General features: G+C 41.5%; 1 protein-coding gene across 1 annotated transcript; it reads right to left on the bottom strand.

Moving 5' to 3' along the window:
- Window positions 1-811: 811 nt before the first annotated feature.
- On the bottom strand, window positions 812-14316 carry LOC146312002 (alpha-tectorin-like). Its single transcript, XM_084740115.1, has 23 exons — window positions 14300-14316; window positions 13115-13230; window positions 12609-12887; window positions 12410-12505; window positions 12137-12302; window positions 11425-11825; window positions 10755-11331; window positions 10085-10668; window positions 9382-9934; window positions 8690-9288; window positions 8306-8463; window positions 7763-8163; window positions 7448-7644; window positions 5277-5672; window positions 4883-5166; window positions 4394-4668; window positions 4120-4239; window positions 2888-3072; window positions 2615-2775; window positions 1850-2101; window positions 1501-1660; window positions 1300-1402; window positions 812-1196 (listed from the first exon to the last, which is right to left on the bottom strand). The coding sequence occupies exons 3-23, from the start codon at window positions 12819-12821 to the stop codon at window positions 1102-1104; spliced, it is 5976 nt and encodes a 1991-aa protein (XP_084596241.1). The 5' UTR covers window positions 12822-12887; window positions 13115-13230; window positions 14300-14316; the 3' UTR covers window positions 812-1101.
- Window positions 14317-14814: the final 498 nt, after the last annotated feature.

Raw genomic sequence — 14814 nt, 5'->3', positions numbered from 1 at the left:
TAAAGGCCAATCAGAACTTTGATTTCATCTGATTTGATGTCTGTTGTAGAGACTCTCTACCTTCAATTATGGTGAATTGGTCTGTCAAGGCTTGAGGCAGACTTTTCTTTTCTCTTTCTTTTTCTTTTTTTGAAAAAAAGGGAGTTGTTTATTTCATTTTCAGTCAACACAAATCACACCTTCATTTAGAAATTTGCGGCACAAAGTAAACATGTTCAGATATAGTCAGTAAATATTTGCTTCAGTATACACCTCTTCATTATTGAAGAGGAGTAAACTGAAGCAAGAGAGAAAGAATTAAGGTAAAGTAAAACTATTAAAATTCATGTCTTTCTGATCATAGTTCATGCAACAGCAAACATAATGTATGTTGACTATTTCACACAAAACTGTGCATCCTTACACTCTTAGAAATAAAAGTAATGTTTTATTTTTGTACCAAACAATAATGGGCATTTTTTACTCTTGTCATAAACTTGTCATGTTTGGAATCTACAGTGCAACACTTTATTTGCTGAAAGTAAAGTACCTTAGTCATTGCTCCAGAGTTTGCAGGTTACAAGCATATCTTCTTCCCAAGAAGACCGAAGAAGTTCAAGGGTAGATCTCATGTTCAAACTGTGAACATCTGCACTGATTAGTCTTTTGTATCAGTAATTAAACTGCAATACCACTGCTTGCTGCGACCACAGAACTTCCTCTTGTGTAAAATAGAAATAGATCCATCCCTATGTGCTTTAATTCATGAGCAGGAAAGAGATTCTGTTCAAAAGTTCCTACATAACAAATGAGAACCACACTCAATGCCCAAAAAAACTTTATTACATCTTTTAACTTTCATTTTACAATTACTTATGTTACAAATATTAATGATAAAAAATCAACACAGAGAACCAAAGGATATAACATATAAAAAAATTAATCCTCATTGTTAATGATTATCTCTAATGAAGTATTGATTTAATGCTTAAATTACTGCAAAGGAATGGGAACACAAGAGAGAAAAAATAACTGACCATTCTTAAATCTATGCATTACTGCACTACATCGTGTGTTATGGTGTAATATCCATTGACTGTGTTTGCGCCTATTTTGACGTCTCTAGGTCAGACTTCTGACAGTCAGCAAACTGATTAGCAGGAGGGTCACCATGGAGGACAACTGGCTTGAAGCACTGCTTGTTTTTATTATTATGCCTGCAAGCAAAAAAACAGATTATAAGTGTAAACTTGTTTTATTCCAATCAAGCTCTGTGTCAGCTATGAGTAGAAGAATCATGAAAAAATAAGAGAGCTTTACCTGTGATATCTCTCTTAAGGATTAGTGGTCCTAACGAAATGCCCGTAGTATCATGGTAGGACACATCCCTTTCAACTCGCCAGTTGTGATCTGGGTTACAATGCTGCAGGAAAACAACATTACAGGCTTCTGCTGATGCATCTGTTAATACTCTATCGAATCTTATTACAAACATGCACACAAAAACACAGAAGTACTTACAGCGGAGCAGTTGTTGTGCCTCAAAAGACATAGTTTGACCTGGCAGTGCAAGTAGAGGGATGAGAAGTTGGTCAGGGTGAACATCCTGAATGAGAATCGTGCAATAGTGGAGATGCCATTCTGAACCAGCTCTACTGTACCATCTGCTGGATTTGGACACCTGGAAGACAGAAAAAGTTTTAGAAATTAAAATGTTATCAGGTGGACTATAAACTTAAGTAACAGAGTTTTATTGTAAAAGACGGGATGGGTGGAGCATGTATAGAGAGGATCCTCTTGGGCTAATTAATTGTTTTTCAGTCAGAAATCAGCATGCAAAGACAAGGTCAAGTTTCAGTGGCTCCTTTACTCTGCATTAATGAGATCCCAGCGGACAGGGTAGCCGGGGTTGTTGACTGGCGTGGCCCAGCAAGAGTCCAGAACAGTGGAGATCTGCCGTGCGTCAACTCCTTCTGTCCGCACCTCCACATACAGCCTGTGGTCAATTTCCAATTCTATGTTCCTGTTACTGGTCAGGGGGAAGCGGAAGCCAGAATCCTGGTAGGGGATCATTCTCATATTATACTGTCCACGTCCAGATGGAAGCTTCTTTCTCACGATGCTAAAACAAAAACAAAAATGTGATTTACCTTGAGAAGGAACATTTCACTGGTATGTCTTAGTAACTTCATTCTCAAGAGTTACTGATTACTTAAGATTTAACAGCTGTGCAGCGAATACAGTATTTGACACATTCAATATTCCTACAGCAAAGGGACAGACTACACTGAATTTCTTTCTTTTTTTTTTTTTGGTTGGTTGGTTTAAACTGTAGGTTTCATAGTAAAGGTGCAGAATGGAGGTAGTGGGCAATTATGCACAATTTCTGACCTGTTTTCAGTCATTGTCATTGTCATTACCATTTTTTTTTTCTTGGCGCCCAAATAGCAGTGAAAGGTATTCAGAAAAGATCTGAGGTGCAGAAGTCACACTATTCAATATACTGTTATTATATATACAGTGATTATATGGACAGAGGTTCACTTTTAAAGAGACTGGTCATTTTGATTCAGTTAGCAGCACTTAAGTCAAGAAATCAATAAACTAAAACATGCAGATGAAATGGTTTTGTCACCTCTCTATAGGGTTGATGCCCACAGCCATAGACAGGGCCTGGGTCAGAGGATATTCACAGCAGAACTGCAGATGTATGTTCCTCTGGCGGCTGATCAGACCTTCATGGAGGTCCACTTCACCCTGGATGGTGTTCTCATAGATGAAATGGGTTCCGTTACTCTTAAAATGGAAATTACAAAATGGTTTAAGTTGATTATAGCTGGAACATGTCTTATTGAGAACATTCACATATAAACTCTTGTATCTTGTGTTGATGGTCCATGGACTGTACCCTGAGAACTGTCCCACACAGCTGGTCATCATTGTCAAAGTGGAAGACCAGTCGTCCATCTTGGAGAGTCCCATTGCAAGAGTCCTCCTGGAGATGGAGGACACTAGAGTGGAAGCCAGCTTCAAACAGCTGGCAGCGCGACACCGACATGGTGCCTGAACTACTGACACAAGTGATGGACGAGTCTATGAAAGACAAATATATGTGTGACATATATTGCCTGTGAAGGCAAAAGAGACATTTGTAGTATGTGACGTAACATAAATTAACATAGTTTAAACCAGTGTCATCACAGTCTCATCTCCTATTCCCTTTAAGGAGCCAGGTGCACCTGCTTCTGCTTTCTTTCTTATGTGTACAAAGCTCCATTCTATTTTACCCACCTGCAATCACCTGCTATCAGTCAGAATATTAATTTTTATGACCTGCGGATTAAATTAAGTGCCCTAGAAACAGAGTGTACATGCCGTGCAGACTGTGTTGTGCCATACAGGCCGTTCAGAGTCAAAGAAGTCCTTCAACTTGTCATGTCTCATCTCAAGTCACATAACATTGTCTTTGAGAAAAATCAATGGGATTTTGAAGTCTGGAACCTGCCTGAAATATCACTTTGCAACTCAATTATCACCCAACGTGGAAGTTCCCCTCTGCTCTTTGAAGCAGTAATAAAAAAGTGAATAGAAATATATTTCATGTGTGCCCTTTTCTGGAATGCAGTGTCTCCACCTGGTTGCATTTGCCCTTTGAGGTTGCTGTAGCTGGTCACTACAGAGATATATGTAAGTACGAACACACATGTCCATTTATGTTTAGCCTGTGATGTAAAATGGATAATTTGTGAAGAGATTATCATGATCCCATGTTTCTGTTAGCATGTTTCCATTATGTGTGAACATCAAGTTCACACACAAGCTACTTATTTAGCATATATAAAAGAGTTTCAGTCATCAAAGAATCAATTAAAAATTGTAAAAAAAAAACAAAAAAAAACAAATCACAATACTTAAGTAAATCAAGGGAACGATGACGTTGAAAAGTCAGAGAATACTGAGGCTCCATAACGCCACAAAAGATGAATGTAACCAAAACCTGATTGGATCCCATTGTTCTGTACTCTTGTGCTGGTGCACTAACAATGCCATTGTTCTGAAGCAATGTCTACTACTCCTCTTACACACAACCACTGTCAATTCAGTAAAATAAAGCAGTGTTTTAAGAGGACCTGCCCTCACCATAGCTCTCATTGTTGTGCCGATGGTGGTGTTCATCACAGAAACAGCCGTAAACGCCGTCTTTCTCACCACACCACTCAAACTCTGTGCAGTCCAGTTGTTCACAGGGGTCTGACTCAGCTTTGGAAATAGTTTGAAAAGGATGAGACAAGGACTGATGAAAACAAGTGACAGAAAATACATTTTTCCACAAGGACAAATGGCAAGCTTTTAACTTCTGAATTTATTTTGTCTTGCGTTATCTTGGCTGCCTATTAGCCCAGTGCAAACATACCGCATCGCAAAGCCAAGCGCCACTCTGGGATGTTCAATCCCAAAACAGAGCAGGTCCTCTCATAGGCTGAGACAGCAGAGCACAGCATGCCATTGGCTGGAGTGTAGAGGCAGAGATCATAGACACAGGAACTGAAAAATGGCTGAGGGTCAGAGTGCTGGTGACAGGCACTGAATGGACCGCTAGTGTTGGTGATGACACTACAGAGCTGAGAGTATTCTCTCATAAAGCTACAGTTGTTCAGTCCACCAGTCCTTTCATCAGTGGATCCACATCTGGAAAAATATTTCAAGTTTAAACGCTTTAGCTGACTGTTTCTTTACATATTTTTCTCTATTATGCATATTGTTATCAAGGGGACTTCTCACATACGTGCAGACAAATGCAAATATATTGCTCTGATGCAACAATACTTTCTTTATTTAGTGAAATGTTTTCAACTAACAATGATATATTGATGCCATTTTCTGTGTGGAATACACAGCTCACCCTGGTTGGCTTGTTGGTGCTTTCCAGCTGTGACCAAAGTGATTATCATTTTGTGCCAGTGTACCATTAGGCAAGACTTTATCATCTGAAGCGTCATTGTTGAAGTTTCCACACATCCCTGTGACTCTGTTTTTACGGTTTTGGCCCATTCTGACCAGCAAAGTGCTCCGGCCATCAAACTGGACTATCAAGTCAGTGGCATCAACCACCATGTAGCTTCCCTGTCTTACCACTTGAGCTAAGGTTCCTACAGTGGTGGGAAGAGACACTTCACTTTCATTTATCTGGAGAGATGAGAGATTAGAGGGACAGAGACCAACAAGAGGTGAAGAAGCATTATCTTACACCAAATAGATGTGCAAGTTGTTCATCTTCAATGTAATTAAGAGCTTACCGTTAGTCTTTTGTTGGGTCCAATCCTGATGTCTGCACTCTCCTGTTGATTTGAGAGGTGTATATCCACTGCTGACACAAACGACACACGGTTGTTGCCACGGTGATTATTGGTGGCTGTTACCTGAAACTGTGTTTCATTGGTGTTGTGGCTCACACTCTCAGTAATGATGTAGGAGCATGTGCCCTGGAAATGAGCCAGTGCCCCATCAAAGGTGACGTAGTGTGGGTCCCCCCACACAATGCAGGTAGACATTACACTGAAACAGCCAAGTTGGCCATTTCTGATGGTGCACTCTTGTGCAGGAGTGCAAGGTGCAGCAGAACAGCGCAGGTCATTGGGAGCGTGGCACTCACATCGCTGGGAGCATCTGTCTGTCCAGAACGACTCACCAGCCTGTAGCAGCACAGAAAAAGACACTTGAAAAATTGCAAAATTGAGCATGTACTAAATTAAGGAGAACAAAAGGCCGCTGAGGGGCACGGGACACCTGACTTATTATTCTTTTCTGCCAATTTGCTGTGTTATTTGTAGCTTTGCTAAAAATATCTGGTGAAATTCAGTAGTCAGAAAATTTCCTTTTAGGTGTAGACTTGAGTCAAAGGGGGAAACCTGAAGCACATTTCCACTTTTCTTGTCAAACCTTTAAATGATAATGTCCATTTCATTTTCTTTGTAATCATATTCAAAATTTAAAGTAATACATATATGCCATATTGTAGAGTAACACACACATGAAGCTCAGCGTAAGTTCAATCAGGAAGACCTTCTATTACACTGCCTTCATTCATAACTTTCCTTTACTCCAGCTCTCCCCTTCTATTCCCTCTAATCAGCTGTTTGTGGGCGTTCACCTTCGTCTTTACTATCCAATCAGATTTTGCCACGGTCGCGATAGCCAGTCAATTTGCTGCTGCCAAACTTTAAATCGCCTCTGTTTTTGCTCCATCAGTTGTCATTCAGTCAGTAGCGCGACCCTCCTCCACCCCTCTCTCCTCCAGTCATTGGACCCAGGTAGCCACAAGATGTTCACCTCGATCCTCCCTGAAGCCCTCTCCTCCAGTCTTCAGGTCCAGGAAGCAGGAGTCTACAGCCACACGGTGTTCACCTCGATCCTCCCCGACGCCCTCTCCTCCAATCTTCAAGTCCAGGCAGCAGGAGTCCAGAGCCACTTCACCTCACCAGTCTCTGCTTCGCACCTCTTCACCACCACCACCAGTGTCTAGACCCCGGGGGTTCTCTTCTCTACAGCTTCATCACCCCCATTCATATATATTTATAGTATATACATATTGTTTCACCTCAATGGGGTCTAACCGCCAAAGACTGTTCATGTTTCATATATGTCATGCATGTGCCAATAAACCATTTCCCTTTTACTCTTAGTCTCTCCTGATTGAAATATATTTCTTGTGGGCTGTGTTAAACTAACCAGACTACCACAGGACAATTAAAAGTAGGGATGAGCTGATCTCAAAATTGGTACTGATACAAGTCAAAGTCACTGGGTCAAATATCTATGGGTGCTGACTGATAAATGCTGAAGAAAATAAAAGAGTTTATATCAAATGAAGCAGCAGTATTGCGCAACTGGGCCATTATGTGGGCTGTGAATTCCTTTGTGTAGGATATTCATTTCACAGTTTGAGCGCAATGTTTTTTAGATGGCTAGGTTAAGCAAAGTGTATCCATTCCATTACTACAAATCTGTGTGATTGAAAAATCAGCTGTATAACATCATATGCTCATAAGAGCTTATGAAATTATTTGTACAGCTCAAAGATAACTTACTATGGAGCTCCTCTTTAACCCTTTACTGTCACAAATGTTCTTCCACGCTTAAGTAATTTATTGATATAGGAGAACTAAATAATGACCATAAACTGTACAAATACTAGACTTCATGTCCGTGATGCCACCGAAGAACCATTGTGAAGCTCTAAGTGTGTTAGCTCTGGCTGTCACCATTTTGAACATGCCAGGGGCGTCAGCTGGTAGTGCAGATTCCCCACGAACTGAATGGCTCTTCTGTGGAGGTCGTGGAATCCAGCCTGCTGCCCTTTGTTGAATCGTGTCCCACCATTCCCTCTCCCCCTTTCATGGCCAAACTTACAAACATACGTGTTCTTGTCAATAAAGGCAAATACTTAAATTACAGGAATATAACTTACATTGTAGTAGGAGCCATCATACAGGCAGCCACAGCTTTCCACAGGGACACATCTTGTCCCACTCCTGACGAAGCCTTCATCACAGAAACATCCCTCAGCGCAAAGATGCTCACAGGTGGCATCAATGCTGCTGGCACAGGTCTTACCACAGTCTGTACCACACAGCTCATAATGACTGTTGGCTGGACACTGAAGTGCTTTATAATTGAGGAAACAAATGATGGATGTCAGAGAGAGATTCCTTTGTTTTATTTTTCAGAACACCTCCTTGGCCGACTGAGTGTAGATAAACAAAACATTAACTAGTCAACTTACTGCAGTTGGTGTTCTGTCTCCAAGGGTAGATGCGAACATTAGCAGACTGACAGGCACTGACATACGCCTGAATGGCTCTGCACAGGAGATCTTGGCCTCGATTTCCCGACACACAGACATCAAACACACAGTCACTGAAATATGGCGCTGGGTCCACATGCTCATGGCAGAAGCTTAAGGGGCCATTGGTTGCTTGAATCACTTGACACTGGGCTCTAGCAGGCAGCTCATTGGTGCACTGAGGGCAGGACGAACCACAGCCATCACTGCAGGTGTAGTTGCCTGCCACTTTCCAAGCCATGCCAAATTCATCTGGAGTGGTGACCATCATTCCAGATGGGGTGTGGAACTCATCAGTTCGATTTCCATTGAAGTTTCCACAAAGTCCACATGTTTGTCCACTATTGATGGTAATGATGAGAGAAAACACCAGTGTTATTAATCAGATCACAAGTTCAGTCAGTATTAAATAAAATAAATAAAGGCCATGAAACTAATCAAAAGACAGGTGTTTGGGTAGTTGGCTTTTAAGTTCATGTAAACCTGTAATTTGAAGGCACAGAGATAGACACTGTACTCCATCCATCGTATGTGACACTCAGGCCAAAGTCAGCGCTGACAAATGTGCGAGATCCACTTGCAAAGATAGACACACGGCCTCCATTCAAGAGAACTGGTAAATTTTTTGTTATTCCATTTACCTACAGAATTGGAAAAACAAAATTGGAAGAACAAAACACCTTTATCAATATTATAACTTGACTGATTCGGAATTTGTGCCGAATTTGACATGTCAGTGTAAGTTTATTAGTGCTCTGACTCTCAGTTTGACAAACTATATTTATTCAACTATTTGAGCACTTACAAAATTATACTTTCCCCTAAGATGAAGACAAGCATTAATGTTTCAGAGGGGTTTAAACTCACCTCTACCATACTGCTGCTGTCCCCCGACATGCGCACTTGATAGCCCCACACATTCACAAAAACTTCATCTGTGATTGAAACTGGCAACCTTCTCCAAGGCTCATTCTTAGCTTCCACTGAAAACTGGTGGAGGCCAGCAGTGGTGTTACAAAGAGTCGCCAGAACATAGCGGCAGGTTCCTTGGAAGTCATAGGCCTTACCATCAAAGGTGAGGTAGTGGGGATCTCCAGAGGCAGAGCAGGTGCCATGAGGGTTGGGATGGCAGCCATACTCACCCTCCACCACGCGACAGGACTCCTGGGGACCACAGGAGTTACGGATACAGTGGACTATTCCTGTCGTGCCATTACATGTACACAAGCTCTGACATTCATCACCATCCCAAAACTGTTCGCCATCACTCCGATAGTGTCCTTGGTGATAGCATCCACAAGCTGTTGGCGGCACACACTGGTTGCCATTGAGGACAAAACCATCATCACACTGGCAACCTTCCTGGCACACAGTGGCACAGGTGAAAGGGAAAGAGAGGCTGGGGCAGGTGGAGGGGCAGGAGCTTCCACAGAGTTCATAATGGCTGTTCAAAGGGCAGTTTTGCTCTAGAGAAACACAAACAGGTTGACTGAAAAAAGTCATTCCACACATTAATTTATACCATTTGAAAACTTAATTCAAAAAGGAAAAGTACTTACCACAGTTTGTTACATTCCTCCAGTGTCCCAGGTTAACGCCCTTCTGTTGACAGATCAGTGCATAATCTCGCAGGACCTCACATAAGGCCGATGCTGGATCATTAGAGGCGCTAATGATCTCCACACATGCATTCACATGCTGCTGTGGATCCACCTTGGCCCAACATGGGACAAATGGCCCTTGCGGTGAGCCAAGAATACTGCAGTACCCACTAGCATTGTTATTTGTGGTAGAATTCTGATTGACACTGTCCACACAGTGAGCAGCGAGGGAACCATCTCGCCAACTGTCTCCAAATGCCTGAGAGTTGTTGACTTGGATGCCATTGGGTGTGCGGAAGTCGTCATGTGGGTGACCATTGTTATTACCACAGAGTCCACCTAGTGAGCCACCGTAGATACCAGGGGCAGTGACACGGACATAGTGAGGCCAGACTGTCTGGACAGTTACACCAAAGGAAGTGCGAAGGATGATACTGTGAACGCTGCTGTGGTAGATTTGGATTCGATTGGATGCTGAGCTGAATGGCAGTCTGATCCGCTGACCGTCAACCTAAAGTGACATTCAATTTCATATTTTGTAGTTAACAAGATTTAAACAAAGGTATGTGCTGTTAAAGAGTCCATCTCTTAGACATGGTTTGGATGCTTCACTTTTAAAACTGTGAAACTATGAAATTCACAGAATGCTGCAATCACTCACCTGTACTCTGCTGCTATTTGACATCTCAATGGACACATGTGTTCCTTCTGCCTCAAACTTTAGCAAACGGGCAAAACCCTGTTGGCCTCTGGGCACTTTTTCTGCTGTCACCACAAAGTGTGGATGGTTAGACAATCCCATCACTCTGGCAAGGGTCAGTCGACATGCCCCAGGATACTGGTATGTCAGTCCATCAAACGTATGATATGACCCAGGGCCCCTTGTCCAGCATGTTGCATAGCTTTTAGGTCTGCACCGTCTTTCTCCATCTTCCACCCTGCAAGACTCTTGTTGGCCACAACCATGGGAGCGACAGGTCATGGAGCCATAACTGCAGCTACAACGTCTCCCACAGTCCTCGTCTAGTATTACAGTTTCTCCAGAGCGGTAGTAGCGACCCTCAAAGCTGCAGCCACACCCAGCGTGAGGGACGCAGACACCGGCACTGAGGATGTAGCCTGAATTGCAGATGCAGCTCTCTTGTGCAGGGAGAGGACAGTTGCGGGTAGAATTGGGGTTGACACAGGTAGCTGGACATCCTGTGCCCTGGGACTCAAAGTGGCTGTTGGCTGGGCAGGGGATTTCTACAAAAAAAAAGTAAATCAATATTGACCTAGACATTTTACACAAAGGATTACTCACAATTATATTAATTGACTGACAGACATACCACAGAAGCCTCGTCTCCTCCAGCTTGGCAGCTGTATACCCTTCTGTTGACACTGACTTGCATACACGTTTAGGGCTTGGCAAAGAATGGGCTGGTACCCTCCTGCTACACACAGATCATACACACAGCTTTCCACAAAGGACTGTGGGGGAAGTCGTTGATGGCAAACAGCAAAAGGTCCAGATCTGCTCTGGAGGATTCCACAACGGTCAGCATTTCTGTATAAAGTGTTTTGAGCTGCAGTACACCCAGCACAGGCCAGACCTCCGCATCGGGCACCACAACTAGGATCATTGTCCCCTGATGCTTGCCAGCTATTGGCAAAAACCACATCAGAGCTCACAATGTCACCTTGACGGGTTCGGAAGTCGTCTTCACGGCGATTGTTGAAGTTTCCACACAGGCCACATGTTGCGTTCTGGTAATTGTACGGTACACTGATCTTGACATGATGGTTTGTGTCATAAGATACCACCAAGCCAAAGTCAGTGCTGATGATCACAGAAAAACCTGACTCATAAATCTGGATGGTGCCGTTGTTGAGAGAGATTGGAGTGGCTGCAAAGCTTCCGTTAACCTATAAACACACCAACATGCAAAAAGATAGTTGTAAAATATTAACTAAATAAAAATATTATTGTATGTGGAGATTTAGTTCTCATTTTCTAACCTTAGCTTCACCACGACGTCCTTTGACAAGTTCAATAGTTTCATTGTAAATATATACTCTGACCATTCGTGTCCATGAAACTCGAGTGCTGCCCCGGTGCTCATTCTTGCCCTCGACTCTATAGTAGGACAGCCTTCGACCACATTGCTCAGACAGAACGTAAGTGCAGGTGCCCTGAAAGTGAAACACTGTGCCATCGAAGGTATAGTAATGTGGATCACCACTTATAGTGCAGGTGCGTCTCTGCACCGTCTGGCAGGAGAACTGAAAGGCACTTGCCCGGCAGATTTGGGAAAAGGAACAGGGTTGGCTCTGACACTGCAGACCTGCCGAGGTGCAGGTGCACTTCTGTGCACAGGTACTGTCACTCCAGAATGAGTCACCCAGCTGCACTGGTTCACCTGTGAAGAAAATTAAAACAAATGTTTCTCAAAAGACATTGATTTCAACATGCAAACAGTATTGTGTGGTGCATCTAGCCACCATGAAGCGGTCATAGTCAGCATCTTAACCTTGTAAGACACCAAGCTGTGCCAACCATTTGCCTTTTAAGAATTATCTAGTCATACTAACAGAAATAACAATAACATGACATTTTTGACATGAAAACAAAAACAGTTTTTCTGTATGTCACCATATTGTTACACAATAGTTGTTCAGTGCATAATATAGTATGTATATTACAGTTACAACCCTCTGGTTCTAGTCTTACCATTGAAAGTGCAGCCTGTTGATCCACGGTCTGTCCTGAAAGCCCAGCGACCAGGTACATTGACATTGCTGCTCTGGCGGAAAATTGAGTTGTATCCTGATGCACTGGCAGAGAATGATCCAGGGATGGTAAAATGGTGAGCAGAGTGGACTGTGTCATATCCAGCCTGGAAGTACATGTTTCACAGATCAAAATATGTTTTTGTACATTGTGATTGCTGCATTCAGATTTAAGTAAAGCATGGCAACTGAAAATTATTGGAACGTCTCTAACCTGTACATTACGATGTGTTGAGGCTATTATCCCATAGTTCATCAGCACAAATGAGTACTGGCCACCAGAGATCAAGACTGCTTGGACCGTTGTTCGCTGAAAAAAAAATGGCTTGTGGTTATAGTATTGTAAATATAGTAATGGGTAAAATAAACGTGCACATCATATGCATTTCCCCATTTCGAACAAGATGACTTACAGTTCCAGTCATTGGATAGTAAGCCACTTCATACCATGTTGCAAGAAAGACCCAGTTGGCATTGAAATTCAACCCTGGGAAGTATTGATTAATGTCTCGTGTAGCTTGGTGAAGAACACTGCCACTGGTGTATTGGTTGTAGTAGATCTGACCATTTCCTCTGTTGTCGAAATCTACCCAGAATGGTGCAATGACATCTCTGGAACCGTGCATTGGAAACCTTTGAGGTGCGTAACTATGCCACGGTTGGGTAAAGGTCAGGTGTCCATTGTGGTTCACCTAGAAATGGATAAAGAAGAAGGCATTGATCAGAGTCATTGACAATCACATGTTACCAAACATATTTATTGCTACAGTATTTTATAACAATATTACAGTATTTTAAAATAAATATATGAATATATTGACTTCATTTAACCCCAAATTATCTATAATATCTATGACAGAAATTTGGATTCCTCTACAAAACATAGCAGAATATGGCTTTTGCAGTTTGTTTTACATACATAAATCTGATTATACGACTGTCCAAAATAAGAAAAAGGTCGCAGCAGAAGAATTTGAGGAGAACTTCCATCGTCTGATCGAGAGCTTGTTGTTCCAGTAACTGGGTATAGGGTTCCTAGAAAGAACAATAGATGTCACATGAAAAAAATAGAATGAACACCCACATTCGTCTTAACGTTAGTCTTAACATTTCTAGAATATCACACCTAATGATTAATATCCAAGTTTGATTGTATAGTGTGAACTCTTTTAATACAACATATTGACCAATCAGAAAAGACATTTTGACATGTCATATCAGGAAAAGTATAGTTTTAACTGAAAATGTTAGAACAACTGCATTCCATTCAGCTGGGCAGAGTTCCAAACTCATGATTCTCATAATGTGCATGCTGGCTCACTGTCAGGGCTTACTGGGACGTTTGAGGAAACTGAGCCAATTCTAAAGGAATTTGTTTGACATGTATTTTTCCTTCAGTAACAAGTCAAAGAGAAATTCAATGCCTGCTGAAGATCTTGGTTTGGCTGAGTGTCAGTACATCACAACATCATGACATCACTATTTGCTGTAGTTGCAGGTGCAGCAGAGGATGCACCCCAGGTGCAACCAGGGCACCATTTTTAACTGGTACTTAAGTGGTAAAATCAACTCTTTGGATACAGAAAAACAACCCCTTGGGTAGAACCTCCTTAACCCCCATCTTTTTGCTAAACCTTTTTGCTATGCTATTTGAACATCACTCTAAAGCACCAAACACTGATACGGGATCTGAAATGTGTACTATTATAACAGTATTATTAACATAATGTACAGGAGTTAATATTGTGTGCTGTCAGTTTATGGTCACTATACTTGGTTATTTTCCACATATACTTAAGTGAATGTGAAATTCATATGTGCTACATACAGGATAGTATTTATTTCAAAACTTAAAGGGACAAAAAAAATTAAATTTAACGTGACATAAGATGCAGCTAACATGTTCTGCTCAAAGTGACTTATTCCTGGTAAGCAACAGTAATAATCAAGCAACAGTACTATTAGCTGTAACCCAGTGTTAAAACATATAATCCTGATGTAAAATCTGCTCTGAACTACTAATTTTGAAATGGTTTTATGGTCTGTTCCAAGTATGAACATGTGAAAACAAATGAGGTTATGAAAAAAAAATCCATAAACTTACCTGAAATCTGAGAAGTCACCATACCTATGAAACCAAATGTATTTTTAATTAATTGGATAAAAATCTGAGACTGCTAATATCAATAAACAAAAGTCATTTTACATAAATGCATCAGCAGCATTGAATTCTCAATTTAATTGACTCTGATTTACTTAAATACTTACTTATCATCCCCAAAAGGAGCACAGGCAACATGATTTGAACTGCCATCCTTCAAAGCTAATATTTAAACCTGCTGACCAAAAACAACAACCAAAATTCACACACACGCACACACGCACATGCACACACACACACACACACACAAAGATCACATACACCACTAAGAGGTATAGTCTGGTAAATTTGTTCAACATGTTTTATATTTTAAAAAAAGCCCCAAAACATTTCTTTCTTTCAGCCAAATTTTCTACATTTCATTAATATGTTATAATAGTCTGTACTATATAAACAAGATCAAGTGGCAAGTGAACATCACCTGTACTGTTCTAGGGTGATGAATCTTGAACTATACT

Source organism: Lutjanus erythropterus, chromosome 17, assembly GCF_056507025.1.
Source record: "Lutjanus erythropterus isolate fLutEry1 chromosome 17, fLutEry1.hap2, whole genome shotgun sequence".
NCBI lineage: Eukaryota > Metazoa > Chordata > Actinopteri > Lutjaniformes > Lutjanidae > Lutjanus > Lutjanus erythropterus.
The sequence above is the reverse complement of the archived record's forward strand: the minus strand, read 5'-3'. Positions and strand labels throughout refer to the sequence as shown.

Coding starts and splice junctions, on each gene's coding strand:
- LOC146312002 (XM_084740115.1), bottom strand. CDS start 12,821: ATGCACGGTTCCAGAGATGTCATTGCACCATTCTGGGTAGATTTCGAC. Junction 8,164..8,305: donor TCTGTGCCTTCAAATTACAG/GTTTACATGAAC, acceptor TACCATCAATAG/TGGACAAACATGTGGACTTT. Junction 5,673..7,447: donor ATGATGGCTCCTACTACAAT/GTAAGTTATATT, acceptor GTGCTGCTACAG/GCTGGTGAGTCGTTCTGGAC.